Genomic DNA, 26,982 nt, shown 5'->3' on the forward strand with positions numbered 1-26,982 from the left:
GATTTTGAGGGGGGGGGGGGCTGGTACAGTGTACTATTTAAACCACAAATTAAAGGAGAAAATAATTCTTCCAGAATTTACCTCTAGAGCCACATGTGACATATTGTTTTCACAGGCTGAGTGGTACAATCCACGTTGAATAAACTGAACTTTTTGTGTAAAATTGGTGGTATACCCCTTTAAAACAGATTTGTCATATGCTGTCGCTTAGACTATGATAGACCAATAGAAATTGATGCTGGCAGGAAAGCAGGGAATTTGTAATCCTCCAGGAAGATAAGTGCTGAAACATTTAATCAGTTTATTGTTAGGTCAATTACACTTTGATTACGGATTACTCACAAGGGTCGTTACATAAGAACAGTTTCCTGTTCATTACTGTTCATTTAAGCGCCTTACAAAGCTGTTTCATGAATGAAACAAAGATCCAAGATGTTTTGCAACAGGGCATTTTGTGTAGTTTCCATGATTATTTGAGATATAGTCTATGATATAATTGATTATGTTATAAATAAAAAGCTAATGATTTCAGTACTGAGCCATTCTGTCCACTATCTACTGATATGACATAAAAATGCGTAATGACTTCATAATTATAAGGATTAAAACACTTTCCGAATTGATGAGATCAGATTAGAAACAGTGATGATAATGAAGACCCTTATACTACATTATTATATCATTATTATATGCCACTTTGTCATTTCCTGTAGGAAAAGCAGTAAGAGGTTAGAGGCTATGATCCTGATCGGAAGTCAGTCTCTTGCCAAAGGGCACCCAGCAGGGTGCTGGTGGTGCTGGTGTGTGTGTGTGTAAGGGGGCGCTTTCAAAGGGTTTGTCCCCCCCCTTTTCAGCTACTGATACCACTTATTCCCTTAATTAACACAGCAGCCAATTTAAATCTTCCTAAAGCCAAATCCTGGTCTTGAGCCTAGGTATTAGAACCGCACGTGGAGTAGATTTGTGTAAATAAAGAAGGGTTTAGATTTGGCTGAACATGGCAGATCAAGCTACACTTTACCTTCTCTTCCTCTCTCTCTCTTTCATAACGATGCTGACTGGCCATTCAGCAGAAGCCCTCAAGATGTAGGTTAGATCACACGCATCACTGCACAAGACCTACATAAAGACTGTGTGTATGTGTGTGTATGTGTTTGTCAAAGAGTGTTAAGTGGAGTTGAAGCTCATAGTACAGTGTGTGCTGGCAAACACACATCTTGACCCCAAGGGAGGTGTGTGTGTTTGTTTGTTTGTGTGTGTGTGTGTGTGTGTGTGTGTGTGTGTGTGTGTGTGTGTGTGCACGCGTCTACACATCTTTGCATCTGAATATTTGCTCTGTCTGATGTCACTGCTGAGCACAATGTCACTGACTGTGAGTACAAATTTACTAAATGATGCCCTACCCTTAACAAACACACACACACACACACACTAATACACCCGAATATCTGGAATGGGTTGCAAAACTACTGGTTTGTGTCAAGTTAGTTATTTACTAAATCAGGTAGGAAACATCTGTGTTAATGTCACAAGATGAGTGAAAATGGAAATCACTGCAGCATTTTGGGCTCAAATCAAACTTCAACAATGAAAGGTGTAAGATTACACAGTTATATGCCACTCTTTTCTGAAGCTAGGTATTTTAGGTTTGGTTTATTTATTTATGCATATATAGACAGATGATTAATTCATGTAGAATTCATTCATTCACTCATGCAGTTTAGAGTAGGAGGGACTTTGCTAGTCCAATGACACCATGTACATTAACCTCTACTCATGCTGGGCCAACCATATATAATTTAATAATGCATGGATTTCAACTTAATAAACACTTAGTAGGTTGAAATATTAAGAGCTTCCGTGACTTCGGCAACAAAACTGTATATATGCATTTCACTATTATTAATAGGACTAAGCAGCGTGTGAGTGTGTGTGTGTGTGAGTGTGTGTGAGTGTGTGTGTGTGTGTGTGTGTGTGTGAGTCTGCTCACCCATCTGCAGTTCATTGATGGTTTCCACCAGCGACCAGTCTGGACTGAAACCACAGTGAGATTTGTCCAGCAAACTGTCCAGAACCTGAAGAACAGGACACACTGTGAGCACTAACAGCATTACTACTGTACAATTACTGCTAATGATCTTACAACTACTATTAATGACACCGCTAATGCTAATGACAGTGCTACTGCTGACAACATAACTACTACTGCTGTTACATCTACTACAGCAGCTAATGATCCTTCAACCATTACTACATATGACACTACTACTGCTTATATTACTACTACTACCAATAATAATTAACAGTGCTGTTTATAATAACAGTAGACTGCTGCTGCTACTACTAGTAGTATAACTTTTACTATAGCCATATGTATTACTTCTGTCTAACGCAAATAATGAATACAACTGCTCTCACAATATTACTAATACTACAACGACAATTATTTAAACTGGTACTACTCACACATCTACCATTACGTCTACTGTTACTGCTGCAGCTTCAGCCACTGCAACACTGCTACAGGTGTGATGTGAGTTGAAGTCATACCTGTCTGACCGTCTGTCTCTCATCCACCATCATGGTCTTTGAGCTCTCGTCTGACAGATGAACACGAATCACCAACTATGAAGGGACAAAGAGTGGAGGATAATTTACATCATTACTGTCCAGTTATGACACTTGTATGTTAAATATCTGATTCTGACTGGTTGATCATCGTTATGCTGCCTGTTTACTGCTCTCAGAATAATCCAGTTTTGCATTTAACAAGACGATTGCATTTTGTAGTTTTCTCATCAAAATTAAATGGTGCTACCTTGTGAGTAAAAGACACCACACTCAGTTCACAGAGCTTAGAGCATAAAGTAGAATATTTACTACTACAGTACAACGACAAAACCACTTTTCTTTCATTGCCATGGCAGCAGCTGAGCTGAGCTAGTTTTTTGACTGACGTCTGCACAGCAATGAAGCAATTATGCACAATGAAGTATCCCAGAATAACAAAGTAAAGGAAGAGGGTATTCTTCATATACATGCATGCTGTTATTGTCTCATGGGACATGTATGCATACATACATGCATACATATACCCCCACACACACTAACATTACATATATACACCAAGTCCAAAGTTACATAACATAGTATAGTATATTACTATAGTATAGTAATGTAGTGTGTATGCAATTATTGTTGCTATAGTTACCTGCAATTTAAAATCCCAATCAAATTACACTATTGAAATTACAGGTTATTTACATGTATGATTTAAAAGTTTGAATTATAAACATTTTATTGTTTTGTCAACTCTCTGTGTCTTAGCATAAGTTAAATTTCAATTTGGGAGTCATAGCAGGATCCAATCCTGTATTTTGGATTTTGTTAGAGGGCAAACCATTTTTATTTTAGCATCACAGATTGTGCCTTTAATATACAATATTTTATGCACAAATTTTGAAGTGCTTATATTTCTCAGTTGAACAATGTTTTAAGGTGTCTGGTATGTATGAGTTTTGCACATTTTACAAATCAGTTTATGTGTGAGAAATTGTGTATAGTTTTCATAGTTATTATGCATATGCATCATTTGGCCCCTTATATTATATAACAACTACCAACCAATCAAAGGGAAGTATTTCTCATGGCTGTGCCATAAATGAGATTTGAGGCCCAATGAAATGAAAAATGGCCTTTTCATGTCCATTATATTTTGACCATCTTATCGTTCATTATCCCTTAAATGATATTGCTTTATGTGTGTGTGGGAGAGAGTCAGTGACACTGCAGAAAGATGCACTTTCACTGTTCTCTCATCGCAGGATATTATACAGGCGATTAGACTTGACATACACACACACACACACACACACACACACACACACACACACAAAAACACACACATCCAGGTTGTTAATCCAGTTTCCCTTTCTCCCTCTCTCTCTCTCTGTGGGATTGGGATTTAACTTGCAGTGGTCATTATGTTGAGTGCAATGTCTGTCTGTCTGTCTGTGTGTGTGTTGACCCCAGCTGTTATTGACCAGAGCTTTCAATGTGGAGTAACACTGACCTGACCCAGAAAACAGAGTCCACTGAACACGTGCCAGTCACACACACACACACACACACACGCAGTCAGATACACGTATCGCACACACCCAAATATACACTACAAACGTTTCTTTATCATCTCTTGGTCTTGTGTGTTTTTTGTGAACCAGACTCACCTTCTTCACTTGGGCCTCCTTGATCTTCTCCAGGGCAACTCTGATATTCTCTGCCTTCAGCTTGGCAGCCTGCTCCTCCTGCACACACATACACACACACACACACACAGTGAGGATGATGGCATAGAAATTATCCACCAGTCAATCAATATTATAAACCAATAACATTGACAGACACATTCCTGCAACACTCACTCCTAACAAGGACACACACACTCATTAAAACTCTTACCTACCTGATTCTTCCAACATGAATTCATTGTTTATTTCTGTTGATTTCTCTTTAACAGCCAACGCTTCTGTGTCTGCTAAGCATCAAATAAAACTGCGAAATGTGAATTTCAAGGAAAAAACAACTCCAGAATATCCCAGTGTTTACCAGCAGAGTTTGGACAAAGTATCAGTATATTCCCAGTCCTGTCAGCTGGCTGTGCACCATTCGTCCTAACACATCACTCCTGCTCAATTAGGCTTCCTCCAGTGGGATTTTTTTTTGTCATGCTTATAGTGTCCTGACAGTGAGAAGGAAGAGCAAAAAGGAGCTGATGTGAAAGCGGAGATTATTCCCCGAAACAGCAGCCCAGGTTTAGTCCCGACAAGATAGAGGTACGCTGCTCAAGGATCCCAGATTGTGAGGAATCATCAGAAATGTCTGGTTGGCAGCACAAATCCTGCTTCTCCTCCTCCTCCTCTTCATAATCATCATCATCATCTCTGTATTATTGTGGCTGCAGCACAATGAGATTGGATTCATGCTCAGACACTACATGCTGGCGGATAAGGAGGATTATCCAAAATTCCCAAACACACACACACACACACACACACACACACACACACACACACAGAGTCGAACTGGAAGTTATGGTAGTGTTTCTCTGTCACTGCGGCTGACAAACTAGAGGACAGATGGAGACATAAGAAAGTGAAAAAATCCGATCTGCTTTCCTCTGACAACTCAGCGGCGAAACGCTCCCATCTCCAATCAGAGCTTCTGTCTCTTTCAGTTTGATTCTGCACAAACACACACACACACACACACACACCCCGTTAGTCGACCTTCGACAAAACAATGGAGTCGAGATCTTCAGCGCTACAGCAAAAAAATCCCCGAAAACAAAACAGTAGAACAAAGCAGCGGAAGAGGATGGATGGAGGAGCAGAAGTAGTCAGACAGCCTTGAGTGCAGGCGCAAATGCAAGATCTGGAAGCAGAAATAAGAGTATAAACAGATACAGAAGTAAACATAAATATAGGAAATCTACAGATTGACCAACAGACTAACTGATCGCCTGGTTAGTGAAGCAGCTGACTGTGTGGTTTACCTACCTCACTAACTCCCTGACTGACAAGCTGACTGACTGGTTCCCTGACTGACTGGAAGATCAAAGTGAAAGATGCTACCTTGTCCCGTCACATCCTCCCTGGCCGAGCGAGATAGAGGGAATGAGAGGAAGAGAGAGGGAAGGATGAGATGAACCAGAGGGGGGGGGGGAGTGGGGGAGGGGCAGTGTTGCTGTGCCAACTTACATGCAGAGGCACTGATCTCTTTATCTCAAGCGCTCATGCTCTCTCCTCGCAGTCTCTCTTCTCCTCTCTCCCTCCATCCGACACAGTCTCTTCCACTTCTCTTATCTGACTTGTTTTTCTCCTCGTTTTTAGCCTCGCAGTTTTGTCCTCATCTCACTCTCACTGATTCACTCATCTCGTCTCGTTCTGTGCCGTCTATTTTAGGGGTTCTTTCCAGTCATTTCACGAGTGTCTGTGCATGTCTGTGTGGAGTTGCTCCAATTTAGCCAGTCAGCTTACACACACACACCAGGGGATCCATATTGTGAACGAGTGAAAGGACAGAATGAAATGAAGACGATGGGGAAGAGAGAGATTAACACCCAATCTCCTTACCAGCACCCCCCCAAACTCCCTGAAACACACACACACACACACACAAGACCCACAATCTCGAAGCAGCAGAAGCCAACAGTATAAGCTCTTAAACAGCTTCATAATGACTTGCCTACATTTTGTTGGTAAGGGTTAGCGCCTGTGAGCATGTGCAGCTTACCATGGTAGCCAAAACTGACATAACATTAACTCAATTTTGCTGTATAGATTTTTTTTTACACAGACTGTAAGTGTCAGTATGTAAATTTACATTTGAATCTCTCAAAAAGCACAAAATCAGTCATTAAATGGGGGAATATATATATATATATTCTAGTTAGTTAGCATTTAATGATATTTAAACCATAAAAGTTATATGTGATGTGTGTGGAAAAAGAAATAACATCAACAATATAGCAAAAAAAGATATATGCTGACAAATTAAAAGTGACATAAGCACTGATTTAAAATGGCCACAAAACAAGCTGTGATAGAGTATATGTTGTTATAATGGTAGAATGTAAATGTTACAATTTGTTAACACTATGTGCAATGTATCAATATCCTAGGTCACTTACAATTAAATATATATACATACATGTCATTTAGTATCAGTAGCTGTTAACATTTACAATAGGCAAAACTGAAAGGACAGTAAATGTAAAATATCAGAATTGGTATTGGTAGGTTACAGTGCAAGTTTCAATATATTTAGTCACAAAATTTAAAAAAATCTCTAATATTACTTAAATCCACCATTGTCAATTAGCATTAGCAGCAATTAAAGTACTAGTGATGTAAAGACATTAGACTTACATAACACCTATTTGAGATTCAGTACAGCTAAAAGTAGTATGTGGAGATTTGAATCTGACAAAGTAGGAAGGAAGGATTATATTTGACTAAATATATTATACAACATATCATCTGTTTGTGCCTTTTAACATTTGAACTAAAGCTGTAACTGTGGATTAAATGTCAACATTTTAATGACTGTTACAACATTTATAAAAATGTTAGTGTGTTTCAATGTGAATCAGATAGTACAGATAACCTGGGAAGGTTAAAACACCAGTCACATAACACTGTTACATCAGTTAGCATTAGCAATTTAACACTAACTCCATTTTCTATGTTGTGTCAATTACCTTAAAGTGTGTTTAAACTTGCATTGACATTACCGTATGAACAGGATATTACTTGCCTGAGGCAGCTAGCTAACGTGTGTCAGTTATGATCATGATCACCACCATCATAGTCATCATCATCATCATAATCATCATCATCAACATCAACATGGCCGTCAGAATCATTATTGTCCCGCTCAGCTCTGCCTTTAACATTTTCCATCATTGAACCCCCAACGCATGAGCAAGGCACTGCCCAGGGTTATAGGTTTAATTTCCATATGATCAAATGTAAGACACTTTGTAATTGTAGGGTGACTCTGGATCATTCTACCATATCTAAATATTAAAGAAGGAATCCTTATGCTTTCCTTCAGAAGAATTTGAACATCTTTCAAAACAATCCTATTTAAAAAAATAACAAGTCTCTATAGGTTGTTATTGCTGCAGACCTCATTTTCCATAATGTTAGCATTAAAATCAGAGTGCACCCAAGTCTAAGGACAGCTGAGCTTACAAAGTACATTTTACACAAGTAGAGAAGCCTGAAATTTTTTTTTTTTTTTTTTTAAATGGTCATGGTACAGAGGATAAACCAAACAACAAAATCCCAATAATGAATGATCAAAAACCTAATTCTGTTTAGTAAGTCTACATCGATGAGGCCCTTAAACTCGCTAAAATACCTCTGATTAACTCTTTATGGTCGTCATGTCCTCTAATCCAGATTTTACTAACATTAATCAAATAAATTGTTTCTAGTTGAGAAGCAAACAAAGCCAGCCATCCATTTTACCATGTTAGCAGCATGGCTCGACAACTACTCGATGGACTGCCATGAAAGTCTGTAAAGACATTCATGGTGCCAAGCGGATACTGACTTTGGTGATCCTCTGACTTTTATTCGAGCACTTATCTTCTGAAATATCTCAACATCAACTGGATGGATCGGCACTGGTTGATCATTATTGCCTCAACTGTGACACATTTCTTGTTAAGCAGAATGTGAAAAAATATTAATTTACTCTGAACATGAAATGTCTTAATTTTTTACTTCAATATGCCATTAATTTACCCATTAACAATGATGTAATTAAGAAATCTTCAATGGGATTAAAATGGGACACGTACATTTTGAGGGACTTATATCCATTAAAAATCCCTCAGTCCATTCAGAAAACCGATTATAATCCCTTCATATTTTAAAGTGCATTATTTTATCCATTTGTTAAACCCAAATCTGGCTGTACTGGCTCCTATTGGTTTGCATTAATCTGTTATGGCATCTTATTACATTTTCATTTGATCATAAAAATCTCAGCCTCTATTACATATTAACCGTTGTACATTTTTTTCCAGGAGTCACCGCTGTCACTGTCATTTCTAGCTTGCAGCGTAAACGTTTTCTCTCCATCTCATAGATATTCAGTTGACCTACATTATAGAGTCACTAAAATTAGCTTCTGCCCAGGAAAGATTGTGTAGCCTTTGAAGTTATGAGGAATATGTCCCTCCTGATCTACCACAGGCTCAAAAACAGCAGCTGAGTGATGCGATTTACATAGAGGCAGCAGAAGTGGGCCAGCTGTGTGTGTGTGTGTGTGTGTGTGTGTGAGAGAAAGAGAAAAGTGTGTGGGTGGATTGCAGCTATTGCTGAGGCAGTGTAACACTGACACAGATAGAATATGCTATACGCAGACCTAACAGCATCACATACAGTACATACATTTACACACAACACACACACATACACACACACACACACACAGCTGTGCCCTGGAAGCCGCTCTAATGAGTGCAGATAATTACACCCTCAGCCTAATCACTGCTGCAGGAATTAGACCGGCCCCTTAGCTCGTAATCTGCCTGGAATCTCGGGGCCCATTGTGGCCCCACCCACTCTAATCTGGGACCACAAATTAAAATAAAATCTCGTTTTTCAAAAAGGCAGCTCAAAGCACTTTATGCCACAAATCAGTGGAATCAGAATTACTGCGAAAAGGAAACACTGAAAGACGATGTGATGGGTTATCCTGGCTTGCTCTGCAGTAGAAAAGCTGGATTTGAAGCCAGTGACAGCTGCTCTGACATAAATGGATCTTAAAAGTAAAACATTAATCTGACTATATTCATTTAATTTGGATCCGCTAGACTCAGACTAATGTGTTGAGCCAGTATTGTGCTGTTGCTTACAATCCAATACAGTCCAGCACAATGGTGCATAAATGGGGAAAATGTCAAAAATATCAACCAGGTAATGTGAAACTCTTAAGATTGGATCAGATTTGTGTGTGTGTGAGATGCCATTACAAGGACAGCCAAAGCTACAAACTCCAAACGAGACCCATTGCCAGCCAACCGCTGTGTGTTGGCATGTTTGTGTATGTGTGTGTGTGTGTGTATATAATGCTACGGGGAATCACCCCCTCTCTGCTCCAAAGAGGATTATCCCTGCAGATCTGGCACATTCCTCCAACATCCAATCAAACAGCCTCATCTGCTTTATCATCCAATCAAATCATGACATTAGTGATCCAATCATAATAAAGCATCCTTACTTACTTACTTACTTACTTACTCTCTATCTGATGCTCATACACACAGAAAACACACACACAAACACACACAGATAAATAAAACTTTACCCTTAGCCATTAAGAAGCCTACAGCTTTAGCTTGAGAGCAGCTAAGTGTTTAACATTATGTCATGCTTTCATCCAAACACATTCTTGTACATCAGGAAGGCTGTACAGGAGAAAATTTTGATAAACCTCTCATAAAATTGTGATATTAGCTATGTTTACGCTAACATTTATTCTTTATCACATTACTTATGAGTCATTTCTACAGTCAGAGCCCCAGAGAGGCCAGTTTCCACCAGCATCCTGATCTGGGTTGACCAACAACAACAATTAGAGCACTAGCTCGTTCTATTATCTGCATTGATCGGTAATAGTTAGCACCAGGCCCATCTACTAATCTCCATAACTGCAACTGGCTGAGATCCAAACATCCATTGTAACTAGAGAACAAACCCAGGCTGTGTAACAACTTCCTCTCTGGTCAGTTTGGTTTATTTTAAGTCACCTCTACAGTGAAAATCATTTCAATAACATTGCACAATTTAACACTGAACTTATTCTCCTTGACTCCTGATTGTCTGCAGTAGGAAAAGAGGAAACATTTATTCATTGGTAAGATCATTTTTTTTACTATTTCTAGGTGCTGAAAGATAGAACTTAAGGGTAAAAAAAATGTCCACATATATCCCAGTTCATCTTCTGAGCTTAAAATATAAGCAAAGCTGGAGATACATATAGTACCAATCACTGCAATACAAAATGCCACACTTAGAAACAATAGTCTCCAAACAATCTGTATGAAAGGCTACATCTTCTCAACACTGATTACTACATTTTCATTTACACCAACACAGCAACTTTAGCAAAACCTTCTCCAGTACTGATTTTTGGCTCACTTTTCACAATTGTTATTTTTGCTTTTGTTGAGAAAGAGTTTAAATGTGTGATGCAAATGTATTTGTCATATTGTCAAATTGTGATGTTTGTGGTTTCTTCTTAGGGGTAAAGTTCAGACAGGAACACACAGTACAATCCCTGCTGGACAGATTCGTGTCCTCCTTGCAGTATCCGTTGATAAAAGCAGACACAGAAGCGTTGACTGTTACTTACCTCTATTTGCTTCCACAAAACATGCAGAATTTCTCTCATGATCATTATTTTCTCAAACATTTCACTGAAATCTGTAAAAACGTCTTAAAGCATGATCACACAGGAATGTTTTAGCAGCACAGAGTGACCTTCGTTAGTTTTTTGTGATGTTTGTTTTGTGTGTTGCTGAAAACTGTTCAATGAGACAGGTGCCTTCAATCACCGGCAGTTAATCTCTTTACTGTCCAGTCAAGGCCAGACTTGACTGGAGAGTAGAGAGATTAAGTACCTTGACTCAGACTCATACACTCACATGCACACACAGACAGTCAAATATACAATAAACACAGCTGATCAGCATGTGTAAACACTTGCTTTTTTGCTTTTACTACTCTTGTGTGATCGCACTTCACTCCCGTCAGCCACTGTCACATGACGGCAGTGAAGTTGTAATGCATCACATACATTACACATGCAGTCAGGTACAGTTTGCTTTCACTTGTACCATTTCTCATTCCTGAACGAAGCAAACTTTCATGCTTCATAGAAGGAAACCGAAATGGCATCTACACTTCACAGCAAATCAACATTGTCATTACTGTAAAAAAAAAAAAAAAACTTTTGCTGGGTAAAATGGGAGAAATGGCATCATGCAGTGGATATTTCCCTGTTTGCATCATTCATTTCATAGGTGAACACAGTAATGAACAGTATTCACAAAGCTTTACAGAATGAAGGATCAAACACAGTGACTCTGATGCAAATCACTTGTCGCTTGTGTTTCAGAAATGAGAACAACCTGGCAGGAGGGAGTAAGAAAACATTATCACTTATTACTCCTCTACACACACTCAGTAGACAGTTTACTAGAGACACTTGCTTTAGAGAGGCATTGATTCAACCTGATGGCCAATTTTTAGTCTGTAGTGCTGTTGAATTGTATTACACTATATTATTTGTATCAATGAAGGTGACTGGTAACATGAGATAACCAGCAGAGAACCAATTACCTGTAGCCAAAGTGGAGGAGCACAGGTCAAAAACACTGCTAAACCATTTATTCTGTCATAAAAACAGCAACAAAAAATAAAAAGGATGACGTCATTATGTTAAAACACCCGTTTTTTAATATACAAACAGTGATCTGACAGTGTAACTAGGACTGACGGATTTACTGAAACTAAAGTGCAAAGTAAAACTTATGATGATTTTTTTGCTGTACAAACGCCTTCAATAGTGAAAGTAAGTGTTTATTTATTATGTTTGTATTTTTTCACAATTATCACAATCACAATTTGCTCTTGCATGGAAATTAAGTTACTGTTCCATTTTATCCTTTTTATTTTAGAGTGTGTTCAGTCATTGGAAAATGCATCTGATGCGATGACACATTCCACAACATGACAAACCAAATGAACACAGATTGGTTGTCTTAATCGGGCTACAGCTACACTAGTGTTGTACAGTATTATGTTAAAGTGCCACAAGACTTACTATATATAAACTATACTACAGCATACTACTATCTGGGGAACTGCACGGGGACATCATGTGTAACCACAGCCTCTGTAAAGCTTTGGGAATATACACCAGTACACTGCAGCCAAACAACAGGATACGTCATTACATGACTACACACACACACACACACACACACACACGAACGGACTTCCCTCCAGCACTACAGAGGAGGACAGGCACAAAAAGGGAAGCGGAAAGAAGCGTAAACATGCACAGTGGCAGCAATGACATGCATAAAAGTATGAGGAGATAACAGGATGTTGACATGCAAAAGGAAAGGGGGGAGCGTGCAGAGGGTGTCACCTTGGTCAGCAGGTGGGAAGGTTTTCCTGCTATGTTTCTCAGAATCAGAGAGGTTTCCCTGTCCAGATAGGAGTGCTTTAAAGAGAAAGGGAGAGAGTCCCGGTAAATTAATCTGGTGTTTGATTGATTGAACGTGGCAGTCTAGCAGAAAGCTGTGCAGTGAAGCAGAGGTCAGCAGCAGAAAAACATCATCTCTGATGTGACTCAGAGATTGAAACCTGTGGAGAAATACTGCACATGTAATAAACACATTAAATAATAATACAGGTATGCTGAGATGGTAAGCAAATGTTATGATACATATTAACCAACAGTCATATAAAGTAACTTGGAGCTAATTTTCACCAAAACCAGATGAGTAAGATCACTATTGTATATCATCAGTCATATTAGCAGTTATTTTGTAATGTAGTGCTGTCATTTACATTTTAGTGAATTTACATTTTTCTTCAACCTGCCCTGTCTACTTTTTCCGTATTTTTTATATTGCACTTTAAAAATCCCAAGAGAGAGAGGAGATGCTAACATATATGGAAACATCTATGGCCTGCCACTTTGACCACTGCAGAAAAACATGAACGTGGAGTCTGTGACGTTAAAACTGAGTGCAGCTGTGATGAACACCCAGGCAGCAATCACCAAAGCTGGGTGTAATAAACTGAGACACCTAGTTAATGTTCCCAAACATCATAAACCCTTTTAAAGCATACATTAAACCAATTTTAGAGGTGCTGGGTTTTCCTATTGACTTTAGTTTGGTTGAGTTTTCTTGTAAATGACATCTTGTGGCCATTAACAGAACAAAGAATAAAATGCACACTAATAAAGACAATGTTAGTCTGTCAGGTTGCATTGATCAGTACAGTCTGCAGCTCTTTTGACATTCTTTTGAGAAATTCATTTAGAAACAAATGTACAGTCACCAACACTTCAGGGTATACTGATAGGGAACTGAAAGGCTAGACAACTGGAGTTTTAACTCCAGGCCAGCAGGATACCAGACAGATTTTGATATATTATTTACAGTATTTGCTAAATTATTTACAATACTGCTCATATTTACTGACAATGTCATTTGCACACTAAGAGACACCAGTGGAATCTGTGGCAAAGTAAGCTGTACATAATCCCACATACATGCACGTGCAGCAGCGCTGTGAGTCACCGGTTCACCCTGAGCAGGTTCCTACTGAGCAGATTGAGGTCCAGGCTCAGTATGGAGCCACAGTGGGTTCAACCCATTTTCATAGAGTCAATGACACACTGACAAACAAGCTGTTGTTTCTGGTAGATACATAGTGCTGTGATTGTCAGGTGGCGAAGCGTCAATGACCTTGGTCCTATTCCAGTCTGCTTTTCTATATCCTGTATATTTCTCAGTAGTTTTGGTTTGGAATAAAAATATCCACTTCCTCAAAAGACTTTTTTAATTGTTTGTTTAATTTAATCTTATCTCATTTTGTTCTAAAGAGATATTGTTTAAATTGTCTGAAATCTGACCTATTTAGTACTGTTAGAAGAAAAAAAAAAAAAACAAATCTTAAAACATCATCTGTTCCCATCTTTATTAATCTTGTGTGTGTTTCAATCACTAGAAACCATTTTATAGAAAGCATTAGTTCTCTCTTGATACTCACAGATTAAATATAATATTTAGGTCAATCACACACACACAGACACACACACGATTACGGTCAGCTTTTCCCTCTGGCCAAGATCTGACCAACCACATCCAAGAGTGCACGTGTGTATCTGTGTATGTGTTGACCTTCTCTTGGCCAAAGTAATCAAGAAGAGAGAGCTGGGCGGCTTTGTGTGTTTATTTTTGCATGTGTGTTTGTGCTTCCACTTGTTAGTATTGTGGTTAGCATTGTATGTAAACCTAAATGCTGTAATGTCAAAGGTTCTGTGCAGTCAAAATAGTCTAATTTAACTTTTGGTATATCCATGATTCTTTATGTCAGGATGTACACAGATGGGTTTTTTTCAGTGGACTTAAGTGCTTGTTCCTGCTGATAAAAAAATGCATCTTGCTCATTGACATCATCATTGTGTTTATGCAGTATTAGGGCTGGAAGCCACCAAGTAACTCAAAATGTGATATAATACTTACAGTTTTCACACTATAACAATGGTATCACCTCACAGGACATTTTAACATATACCATCACAAATAAATTCAAATGCAGGGAAAAGCTGCCAGTTCCTCAGAATATTTGCTAAGTCACCTGTGTATTTTTCTTAGTGTTTTTGCCCTTATTTAATTGTGACAGAGTGACAGTAGGGAGATTATGACATGCAACATGCAGGTCCCTTGCTGGAAAAACTGAGTGTGATGTATTTTCTCAGCAGGAAGAAGCTTGTTGGCCTTACAGTTTTAAGAGTAAATTACACTTCATTTTACAGGTGTCGTAATGTTGTAGTAATTTCCTGGAAATATTTGGAGAAATCTGCAGGTAATTAACAGTTTATTTTCACACATTTTATAGACAGTGTGGTCTTCATTGGTACAAACTATTTTAAATATGGAAAGAAGTGTTAAGTTTTGTTGGTAAGTACACACTGTATTATATATACACTGATATATACTGTATATTCTTTAACTGACAGAAAACTTTTCATTGTGTAGTTTGTGTTTGTGTTTCAAAGGATACATTAGTATTTTAGGTGGTTTCTTAAAAACCCAACTAAACACACCGACATTTTTCTTATAATTTGGCCCAAATTACACCACCTTTTCTAATAAAATGTCCTAAAAATGTACTGTACATTAATTCCAAGAAATATGTATAAAATGAAGTGATTTGTAAAATAAAGCATTACCTAAACTGTACCTCATACCTTCTTAAAACCTTAGGATAAGGCCATTACGTTGAAAGCCAGAGGATATTGTGTACTTGAATATCAGTGCAGCTGAAAAACAAGGACTCTCCTGGTCCCACTTCAAGCCAAGATTTGTGATAAAGTGCTACTTTGATTACAGAGTTTATATCTGACAATCAATACTCCATTTATCCTTTATTTCTCCAGGGATGACCAGCTGAGTTCTATAACCAAACAGTACAATGGGGACTCAGTGACTCCTTAGATCTTGTTATTTTTACTGCCCTTAATAGACACTCAGAGGGAGTGTGTAAGGGAGAGAAAGACTCAGTGATTCAAACTGCAGTAGTTCCAGTTTCTAATGAGCTGGACTCGTGGGAGCAGCATTCTGGGCCAAAAACTCTACAGCACATCCTTTCTCTCATCTCTCTCTTTCACTTTTCTCTATCCTTCTCTGTATTTGTACTCTTTAGTTTCTTTTCATCTGTGTCACTCACTTACTTTCTATATTCATCCTTTAGTTTCCACTATTGCTCTTTCCCATGGTCCTTTATTGTCTGCCGTCATTTGCTAACTCACTCTGTCCTCTCATCTCATTATTCTAATTTTATTCATTCCTTCTCTCCACCTCTTTCTTCTCTGTCTTCCCTTCATCTCCTCATTTCTCTCTGTCCATCGTTGGTCTCTCCCTGTCAGCTTTGCTGTAGTATCTGTATGCTCTGGATGAACTGAAGCAGTGCAGCTCATTGGGTTCTTTAGTTGGGTTGAACCAGGCACCAATACTGGCGAGTCTTAAGCAAAAATGTAAGCATTTGCTTGTGAAATGAAAAATGCAACAAACAAACCCATGATAATTGTTCAGAGCTTCTTTAGCAGTTTATCTTGCTCACATTTGGCTAGCACAGTTGACTACGTAGGTGATTCATGGAAGATTATGACCAAGCTTTTCTTTTCACTGCATGCTAGGACAGAAAAACAGAGCGCTTTTGATCATAAAAGAAGCGAGAACACAGCCTGAAGCAGCAGAAACTGCACAACCCAGCCAACAGTAGAAGAAAATGCCATCTAACACAAACACTGCAGCTGCAAAACCTTAAACAACAGACACTGTAAAAAACTCAGCAGCAAGTATAGATGGACTATTGTATCTACACATGCAGGTTAAGTAGTAAAAAAAATAGAATTGACGCTTTAAAAGACCCTTTGAGTCCTGATTACATCAGTAATTTTTCCGATTAATAACAGTTTATATTTTATAATACTAGAGTTTTAATCCTTAAGTAGTGTTTTTCCCACATTCCAGCCTGCAGCCGAATGATGTCTGAAAATCATTTGCTTTTGTGCTGACAAAGTTGTATGACTGTCACATGGCAATTCAGTTTTAAAATGTCTGCACTGCATTACAACCCCACAAGAAGTCACTTGGACAATAGTTCATTGTTATGGATTTCCGCAAATAATTTTCTGCCTAAAACATGGGAAATCCATGTAAAAAGTGCAGCAACTGGCTAAAAGCGACTGGCAGTAATGTCAAGCATATGGTCCTGATATGGCCCTTTACCTTCTTACCCTTTTGGCATAAAACTGAATGCATGTGTATAATTTGTCCCAGTTATTGGCTGAAGCTCATAATCTCCTCATAATCTGTGTAAAAAAAACGACAGCAGACTCAGCATAATAATCTCAGTCAGACGACAGGTGTGGGCCGTCAAAACACCATCAGGCCTAAAATATAAAATTAGCACTGAGGTTGAATGTTGTGATGGAGTTTCAGGTCAACATTACGAAACGTGCCTATGTCTAGTAGTTTCTGTCTATTTCTGAGTGTACTTGTGTTTAATGATGTTAGCTAGCTAACCAGTTACTGCTAAAGTTAACATATCTGATTAGCACTCAAGCTAATGTATCTAGTAGAGGCACATTAGCATGTTTGTACCATCAGTGTGTTTGCCGCGTAAACGTAGACGCTGCTAGCTAGTTAGCTTGCTAGTTACAACAGACAGTTTGGATGAGCTGAGCTGTCTCTTTATCAACACAATGCTTTGGAGAAAATACTGGGTCTAAGAAGAAGACGGTTTAGTGTTTGACAGTAACCATTTCTGAAACAAGTCTATCACAGTGTTCACTTTCATACAAGGTTACTGTGATACATATTTTTTCTTGTCTTGTTTATTTTGCCATCAGTGGACTTCCAACATGGTACCAGTCTAGGAAATGTGTTGCTCTTAAAATGTCTCACGAAGAGCTCTCACCACAACATATTTAAGCTATAGCATACTGTATTCATCATTAATTCCCTTTGCTCCATATTGCCTGAAAAAAGCATGTTGTGAGTCAGCAAACATACAGTTCATCCATTCTTTTGTTCATAAAAGGTGGGTATGTACCTCTGTGTTATCTCGACCGTGACCGGCTACTCCAGCTGGGAGTGTAACTGAACTCTGTTGGCTGTCTGATTCATTGGAGCGGAGAACGCTGTCCAATGAATCCATGGAGGAGGCAGAGTTAACAGAAACCCCAGATGCCGAGGTGACAGAGGAGCGCGAGGAGTGGACCATTGAACGCACCTACAATGGCGCAACAGGAGAAAGATTAGAAGAGGAGACAAATTACAGGTCAGTGAGCCCAATTCACCTTTTAGTGGCACATTTTACTATCTTTTGAATATCAAGCCTAAATGGTACGGATGCTTGCATTGAGCTAAGAGTTTTTAATTAGTGCTTTCACTGAACTGATGTTAATTAGTTGCAGCTGATTAAATCTGCCACAGAGAGTTTTCATTTAAGGTGGTGATACTGTTGTCCTCTAGCTCAAAATGAAAAACATGCACAGAATGAGAAATAGATTAGTTCTACTAGATACCATAAATCTGCAAGTTTCATCTTTTTCGTATCTCCATATTTTGTCTGGCAGATCATTTTTATGTCACTTGTCCCCCCAAGATGGAGGATATCTCATTTCATTTTTAAACTACATTTTAATGCCATTAGATCACTATAGAAAAAACAGTGCTGCTTAACTACCAAATTTAAATATATTAATTTTGTTCAGAAGATTCTAAACTAATTAGACTGGGTTTCATTTGTCATAAACATTTCATTACACGATAAGTTCTTCTATGAAAATGCAGCTGAGTTTTTCCTTATAGAAATCAAGGATGTATGGATAAAGATTTTGGGATTTACAAAATACAATTGACATTTAATATGATTTTACTCATAAGCCGTGAAAATGAATCAAAATGTACAACAAAAGTTGAGCTTTGTTTACTTCATGTTCGCTGACTGTGCCGACTGATCCTGTGCGTCGATGTTGGCGCTGGCTGGAGCCGGGGTGTCGCATTGTGGCTGACGTATAGGTGGAGGCAGAGCTGAGAGAGTGGGAGGAGGTCTGACGAGCAGCTTCATCCATACTAAGAGATGCCTGAAGGAAAGCAGAGCAAGAGGACAGAAGATAAAAGACGGGCTCATGCATCATGCAAAACAAACACAAAGGGAGCATAGATGATTCTACCAGGAGCTTTGCCCGACAGCATGAAGCCAGTTTCACACTGTGTAGATGAGGTAGTGTGATGATGAATATATTTAGAAATGGATATGGTAAATATGTCATCCATTACACATAACTCAGGCAAAACAACACAGGACTAAGATTTCATCAAAACTTTCACTTTCATGTTGTGGTTGTGTAATCTCAGATAGCCACAAATCTGATCAAGCCTATGATGATCTGGAGGCAACGGCTTCAAAAACTGTGACAGACAGAAGATGTCCTGAGTTGCGCTCCTTTTCTAATCTCTATAAACAGATACTGTATCTGCATATAAATGCAGAATCTGAAACATTCTGGTTGCCGTCTCTGTTTCTGTTTCTGGTTTTCTGTAAACAGTCTGTGTGGGGCGTGAAAGAGGCGGAATGCAATGGTCAAAATTTATCTATGTTTGTTTATTGTGTGAGGAAATGTTTGACTCATGTAATAAAAGACACAAATTGCTTTCAATTTGCTTGCAATTTGCTTTAGCTAGTTGCTAATTGGACTGTAAACAATGACCCGTGGATGGAAGATGAAAGTCTCGGCCCTTTTATGCCAGCTGCTACACCAGAAGCCTGAAAAATTGGCTGTTGCCCCCAGAGTTAATCCTCATCAATGGGTTCCAAGATTGGGAGAGCACTTATCCTACTTTTGTCGCTTCCAATTCTAGTTCTGATAGCTAAACTCAGGATATCTGCCAATACTGAACACCAATTTGATACTCTTTTCCCTAAATTTAAAGCATGTATACCTCACTGCATGGAACTCACTGGTATCTCACTGGTATGTAAGTTACATGAGGCCAGGGACTGCTGTGGGGCTTAAGACTTGACAACCAGACATGCCTTTTATCGTATGCAACAGATAGCAGAAACACTGAATTTCATCATCATACTGATGGAGAAATTTTACCCAAACCATTTAATAAGGTCAGTATTGATCCTGATAAATTGTCACCTTCACAGCCTGCACCTCTGGGTTTCCTTCAGCGCTACCATGTACTTGCTAGCATGGCTCAGCTGTTTCATTTTTATTTTAGTAAAAGCTGCACCGTATTGAGGACTTAGTTGCAAAACTTTGGCACTAGTTGTTATATGTAGAGGTATGTCTTTGAAAAATCTTTATACAGTTCTCAGTAAACACTGAAAGTGTTGGTGTCTATATGTGTTGAACAAGTGGTGCTTTGATGGTTGTTAGGAACACTGTGGTGCTTCTGTTTGTCACTGTTTTCACCATTCCAACTCTGACGTTTCCATGTAACAGGAAAAAACAGATCACAAAAGATGGTGCAAACAACACAGTTGGGAGGAAACCTATTGTTCAGCCAGAAAAACACAGAACTGAAGTTTCTTTCTTTGTTGAGCACCAGCACACAACTCTGCCTCCAGTTCTCTCTGACCTACATCCATTGGATTGCAGTATCAAGACAGCCCACTGAGTCTCTGTCCCTTTTGATCATAAATTTCTCCAGACCTCCATGAGTCTCATGAGCCAGTGGTTTGGCTACATGAGTTTAGTTTTGAAAGTTTAAAATTTTTACCTTTTGATATAGTGGCCTCATTAGGCCGATCAGAGTTTTGTTTTCAAATGCTGAAGCATGTCACATATGTTTATGTTTTATTTTTGAAAAATTTGAGTTTTTGTTGAAATGAATGATGAAGATACAAACACCAAGACATATACAGTACCAGTCAAATATTTGGAGACATCACCCCATTTACTTGAATGAGAAAGTTTGTCCAAACTTTTGACTTGTATTGTATATGAAATAATACAGCACACGTCCAAACAATTGACTCACACATTTATATTGATATTAAAAATAAAATCCCACACTTCCACGCACCTTCTCCAGCTGTGCAGTGATATCGTCCAGGCTGAAGTTAGAAGCCAGCGCCGGTCTCCCATGATGCCCGGCGGCAGCTCTGATGGTGCCGGCAGGTGAAGCTCTGGTGCTGCTGCTGCTACTGCTCGCCCCGCTGCTACCACCCCCACCACTAACACTGTTACTGCCACCACCACCACCGCTGCTGCCCCCTGCTGGCTGCCTGCTACTGCGCCCTGCTGGAGGCTTCTGACGGACCTGGAGACACAGAGAGATGTGTATATACTCAGTGACCACTAGCTGACTGTAGAGAATATGCTTCAGAAAAAACAAACAAAAAAAAGTTCTATATAGGTGGTTCTTTAACATTTTTCTGTAAAAAGAAAATATTAACGAACTAAACTAACTAGATTTTAATAAGCCTGAACCAACATGAACATGAAAAGACAACAAAACTGCTTTACTTGGAGGGAAAAAAAAGAGCTGGTTTGAGTCTCTGGCTTCACTGTTTTGAAAATGTTCTCATGCACAGCAACAGGAAACATGATTATAACCGATAGGAATGACGGCCAAAACTCCAACTATGAAAACAAAATCCCAGTTAAACTTTTCAACTGCTGTGGGCGTGTTTACCTTGGTATCAGTCAGCCCCAGACGGGCCATGCCGCCAGCGCTGTTAGGTTTGGCGTTGACGGTGCTGAGTTCCTGTTCGATGGAGCAGAGATCAGCCATGAGAGCGTCAAGATCCACGTTCTCCCCCTGATTCAACGCCTCTGCAGACGGACAAACAGAGAGATATCAGGATGTGAAATGAATTGATCAGCTTGCAAAGGAATTAAAGTGTATGTGTGTGTGTGTGTGTGAGTCTGACCGTTGATGTTGTAAATGGAGAATCTGTAGGAGAAGTTGGCCATGTTGGTCTCCTGTCTGAGGGGAGCTTTCTGCTGAGGAGGGCGCTCCGGGCGACCGTCATCCAGGCTCTGCACATACACAAAGAAACAATGTGTGAGTGTACTGTATGAGTGCAAACCTCTATCACATTTTAAATGAATAGTGTGGCAGAATATGGACAACAACAACAAAGCACTGGACTATTTATAATTATTCTTGTGACAATTTGTGTTTAATAAAATTAACCCAACAGGTAAATCCAGCCATGAGTGTATATACCTGTGTGAGTTTGTCCAGCTCTCCCAGCCAGGCTCCAAACATCTTATCCAGGTCCTGGTCCTCCTTATCGCTGTCCTCCTCTTCCTCCTCCTCCTCCTCCCTTACCTCCACCTCCTCATCTGACAATTGATCCATCTGAGGAGAACAGGAAACAAAGAAAAAGGAAGAGGAGAAAAGAGGAGAAGAAAAAGAAAGGGAGGAGAGATTTTGGTTCATTTTTCAGCAGTTACAGAACAAAGTGTGATCTCTCAGCTCCATCTAGTGGCCAACTCTATGTACTACACTACAGCTGTTGTACATTACTGCATATTCTGGGTTTGAGTCATTCCTGTGTGTCCACTCCTACTTAAAAAGTAGAAGTCGTCCCTGGATCACCATCTTTACGAGCAACCAACCGCAAGGAGATCACAGGTCAAAGATCATGGCATCGTGACAACATGTAGACCAAATAAAAAGGTTCCTCAAGCTACTTGGCACTTGGATTAAGTTTAAAAAGCTATAATAAACATTCAAAGATGACAAAATAGGCCTGTTTCTGACAGAACACAGCTGGTGGACACCATTAAAATATAATAAATGGACAGAATCATGAAATAACAGCAGAAATTCAACAGTGAAAGAGACAACATCCTGCTGTATTTAGTAAAACAAACAGGATGAAGACTGAATCCCTGAAATGTCACATGACCTCCCATTAAGGCATTTAACATTTCTTAATACATTTGAAGGACATTATCAGGCATTTTTGTCTTAATATGTCTTTTGAAAAGCCAGTCGGTCACCTAACACTTTGTTCCAGAGTACGATGTTTTGAAAAACTACTCACAAGAATGCCAGGAACATTGATATGGATATTCAGGATACTGATGGTTTCTGATGGTTTTGGTGACCCTGTGACCTTTCCTCAAGCATTATTGGCATGTACACGCAACTGTTATGACTGGTAAAAGTCTAAGAATAGAAAAATTGTTGGTGTGTCTTTAGTATCACTTTTCTTATTGTGGGGCGAAGTGAACACAGAAGCCTCTAGATTATTAAAGCGTTACACTACTGGACTTGTTCTTTAAACTGTCGAACTGTCGTCAAAGTTCTAACTATAACACATAGCAATGTCATTATAAATCCTGTTTAAAGGGGCTAAAAATCTGTTTGACTTCTCGACCCTTTGACTCTCTATTTTCTGGAAGACAGAGCAGTCTGTTCCACAGTCTAAAAACGATAATAATAATCATACACTTGATTTATAATAAAATAATACAAAGAAGCATGACAAGGCATTTCAGAAGTTTAGAGAGAGGTTATGAGGTTTAAGGTTATGAAAGATTAAGAAAGTGTATGTGTGTGTTGGCGGGGGGTATAAACTGTTTATAAACTGTAAACTGTTATGTAACCATGCTGAGAACAAGTCAACACATTTTGAAGGGAGTATTACTGTGATTAATGACGCCAATAACTAGCCTTCACCACGTTGCACACACGCACATGTACACGCACACACACACACACACACACACACACACACACACACACACACACACACACACACACACACCAGCTGTTGGATGTTCTTCGCTGTGTTGACAACCAGTAGCAGACTCCTTTGTAGCCCATGTATGATGTAGTAAGCTTTCAAATAATTCATTAAAATCTTAGGGTAGGCCTAACTACCGATCTATTGACTCGGTAATATCAATATTTAAAATGACTGATTGAGCGTAAAAGTAAAACTAAAGATATTGGACACAACTGAACTTAAATGTAAAGTTAAAGAAACTGAAATTAAAACAAACATTTTCCGACTCATTCTGTGTGTGTTCTAACTCTTCTGCTATCTATTGGTTTCTGACAAATATGTCAAACAACATTTAAAGAGTATTTCTCAAAATCCCTCTTTTTTCTGCTCTCGATATCAGTTTGCAAAATAGAGCGTTGTTGCGGTCTAATTTAGTCCTTTTTTTAACCTCCGCACTCTTTAATCAATACCATCATCATCACTTTTTACAGTGTCACCAGTTTTCTTTTCCTTCTCTCAGTCCCTTCTTTTATCTCTCACACTCACACTAGGTGTTTCTGCTCTTCTCCTCAGTCTGCCTTCCCTTCTCTTCTGACCTCCTCCTCATCCCTCTCCTCCAGATCTCCGCCTAGGTGACCCCAGAGTATCGCCCAGGGCAGAGAGTACTATTCCTGGGTAAGCCGCTTTGTCTTCGCCCCTCTCTCCCTCTCTGGGGATAGACAGCTAACCAACACACACACACACAAACACACACACACACACAAGATTAGAGAGCACAATCTCACAGACCCACATACAAACACACCGAAAAACACACCACACACACACATTGACACACACCAAGGAGCGGCGCTACAATTAGATCCCTGTGGTTAGCAAAGTCTGTCATTTAGACTAGAGGATAGGGCGACTATGTGTGTGTGTGTGTGTGTATGCGGTTTGGGGACTGTTGAGGGACTAGAGGAGCGTTGTGAAAACTCTCACAGCTGCGCTCTTGTACAACAATCTGCTATTTCCACGCTGGCGAGGGTTAAATACAGGCCAACAAATTAACCTTTTTTCTTCGCAGGCACAATTTGAACCAGAAGAAAATTCACATCATATTGTATCTGAAGTCTGCCTGCTCCTTGGATAGACCAAGAGAAATCATGGATGCTCTGACCGCCAAAAACTGCACCACACAAATCTTCTTCCAATCACATAAACTGATAAAGTGTGCCATTAATATTTCAGCTCCACCATGCGTATGCGTGCATAGGGCTGGGTGATAATTCTTACAATTTATCATCCCTCTGTACAATCATAGAAAACACTGTACCACGATCTGTCATATTTTAATAAACCTCAGATGAAGCCCGAGGAAGCCAATGGAATGTAGGCGCGTGTGGCATTCTTGGAGATGTAGGAAAAGTCGAAAAGCCAACAGGGAGGAACTATTTCCATAAGGACATACTGTACAATGTATTGAATGGGCATCTTTGGATTCAAAGGGGACACACTATACTTTTTCTGGTTTTCTGTTATTTATATACTGTTATGATGTTGGATGTCTATGTTAAACGTCGTCTAAGTTCCAAAACTTGAGGTTAATGTACGTAGAAATGTTCCCTGCAAGTCAAAAGCCCAGCCTTCAACGTGCTCTGAACGCTTCGTTTGCAATGTTTTTTGCACATCAGCTGACGTCAGCTTTTCGCATATGCCCATAAACGGCCATTTGTTCCGTGTCCTTGTTTGTTAAGGGGTTGTTGCTAAGGTTTTTCCACGTGTTCTTGGCGTTGTCCACTCTATATTTCAGATTGGATTTTGGCTTGAGCATGTACGGATGTATTTGAGAAGTTGCTATTTCAAATAAAGAATGAGAAAAAGCGGTGAAATTATACTACTATTGTTTGTTTGTTTCATAGTTTATTGACGTGGCCTCCCAAGAGGCTGGGAGTTGGCTGTGACGCAGCTACTGGAAGCTGACCAATCAGAACAGAGCGGGCTCCTCTGGAGGTGGCCCTAAAAGAGAGCTAAAACAGCCTGTTTTAGACAGAGGCTGAACTGAGTGGCTGCATAAGGAGCCAGTATAAAATAAATATGGAGTTTTTTGAATTGTAAATCATGCAAAGATATTCCAGTAGAGCCCCAGAATAAAAAAATTGACCTGGAAATGAGCATTATATGCCCCCTTTAAAAGACCACACTGCCAGGTTTGCATGGTTCAGTCAATTAGCTGAAATTTTTACATTACAACTGACCATTTCCTAACACCTATCATAAGTTTACTGTTTTGATTTCCCAACTGTGCCTTTCAGGTTCAAATTTATTTTAGTATACTATGAAAACTGAGTTTTAGAGAGACTTGAATTTGCTGCAGATAACTAATTTATTTTTTGTAGATGCCATCATCACATGATGATGTAGTCCTGATGTTGGTAGCAAAGCACTGTTGAATTTGGATACATTTTCTGTCAGAAAACCTAACCAAAAGAGAATAAAACAAAAGGTAAACATGGACACATCTCTGTATTATACTGGTTGCTGTTCAGCTGCAGTTTCTTCACTCTCACGTGTCAGACTGCTGTTGAATGAACCACCCGAAAGAGTTAAAAACAGTTCTGTCAATCTCTGTTCCCTGTCAAACAGAGCTGAGACAGCAAGTCGTAGTGATGGGCTATAAGTGCTGTGCGTGTGTGTGTGTCCAAAGTAAACAGTAATTACTTTGCTGCAGCAGCCACACTCCTCCTGTCTGACTGACTGAAACCATGCAATCATCCTCCCATCCTTCATTCCTCCTACTCCTTCTGTTTCTTCATTTTCATCTTTCCCTTCACTTCTCTCCCTCCTTACCGTCTATTAATGTTTTTCCCTCCCTTTTTCTTCCTGCTCTCCTTTTCTTCATTTATTTCCTCCTTTTTCCATTAACTCCAACTCCCTCTTATCCTCTCCTTCATCTGTCCTTTTCCATCCCTCTTATTCTCTATCTGGAAATATATCTAAAAGTTCTAATTTAGTCAAACGTGTAACCACTTGATTCTGTTTTTATCAGGCTGGACGGCGCTATAGCACAATGCACATAACACACAGCTCTCTCGGCCTGTCATGACAGCACACATGGTTTAAAGAGAGAAAGTTTAAAATAAGCTTTCAAAAGGCTTCCAGCAGGCACAAACAGTGCTTCCTGCAACCATTTGTTACACACTGCAAGCTACCACAGAGAGGAAGTGACCCAAACCTCCAAACCCTGACCTCTCATGTTTGACCCCTCACACAGAGTTAAATATGGAAGTTAAGACAGCTGTTTATCTGGCAGAGAGCAGACCGACTGCTAATACAATATTACACTGGAGTATTTTTCGGGGGGGAAATACAGGATCTATCCAGGTTCCCCGTGTTTAGCTGA

At 39.3% G+C, this 26,982-nt stretch overlaps 1 protein-coding gene across 3 annotated transcripts in view; it reads right to left on the reverse strand.

Moving 5' to 3' along the window:
* The window catches only part of raph1a (Ras association (RalGDS/AF-6) and pleckstrin homology domains 1a), a 69,295-nt gene that overhangs the window by 10,685 nt on the left and 31,628 nt on the right, over positions 1-26,982 (reverse strand). For 2 of the 3 annotated variants that reach the window (XM_067604242.1, XM_067604241.1), the window contains 10 exons: positions 22,085-22,219; positions 21,786-21,894; positions 21,548-21,687; positions 20,936-21,172; positions 18,829-18,981; positions 17,946-18,125; positions 12,736-12,810; positions 4,230-4,307; positions 2,551-2,625; positions 1,991-2,075 (listed from right to left, as the gene is read on the reverse strand). In XM_067604242.1, the coding sequence (XP_067460343.1) occupies positions 1,991-2,075; positions 2,551-2,625; positions 4,230-4,307; positions 12,736-12,810; positions 17,946-18,125; positions 18,829-18,981; positions 20,936-21,172; positions 21,548-21,687; positions 21,786-21,894; positions 22,085-22,219 (1,267 nt within the window). The remainder of the gene's footprint in view (positions 1-1,990; positions 2,076-2,550; positions 2,626-4,229; positions 4,308-12,735; positions 12,811-17,945; positions 18,126-18,828; positions 18,982-20,935; positions 21,173-21,547; positions 21,688-21,785; positions 21,895-22,084; positions 22,220-26,982) is intronic. The other variant, XM_067604243.1, reaches the window with a different exon arrangement.

Source organism: Thunnus thynnus, chromosome 11 (assembly GCF_963924715.1).
Source record: "Thunnus thynnus chromosome 11, fThuThy2.1, whole genome shotgun sequence".
NCBI classification, from domain to species: Eukaryota; Metazoa; Chordata; class Actinopteri; order Scombriformes; family Scombridae; genus Thunnus; species Thunnus thynnus.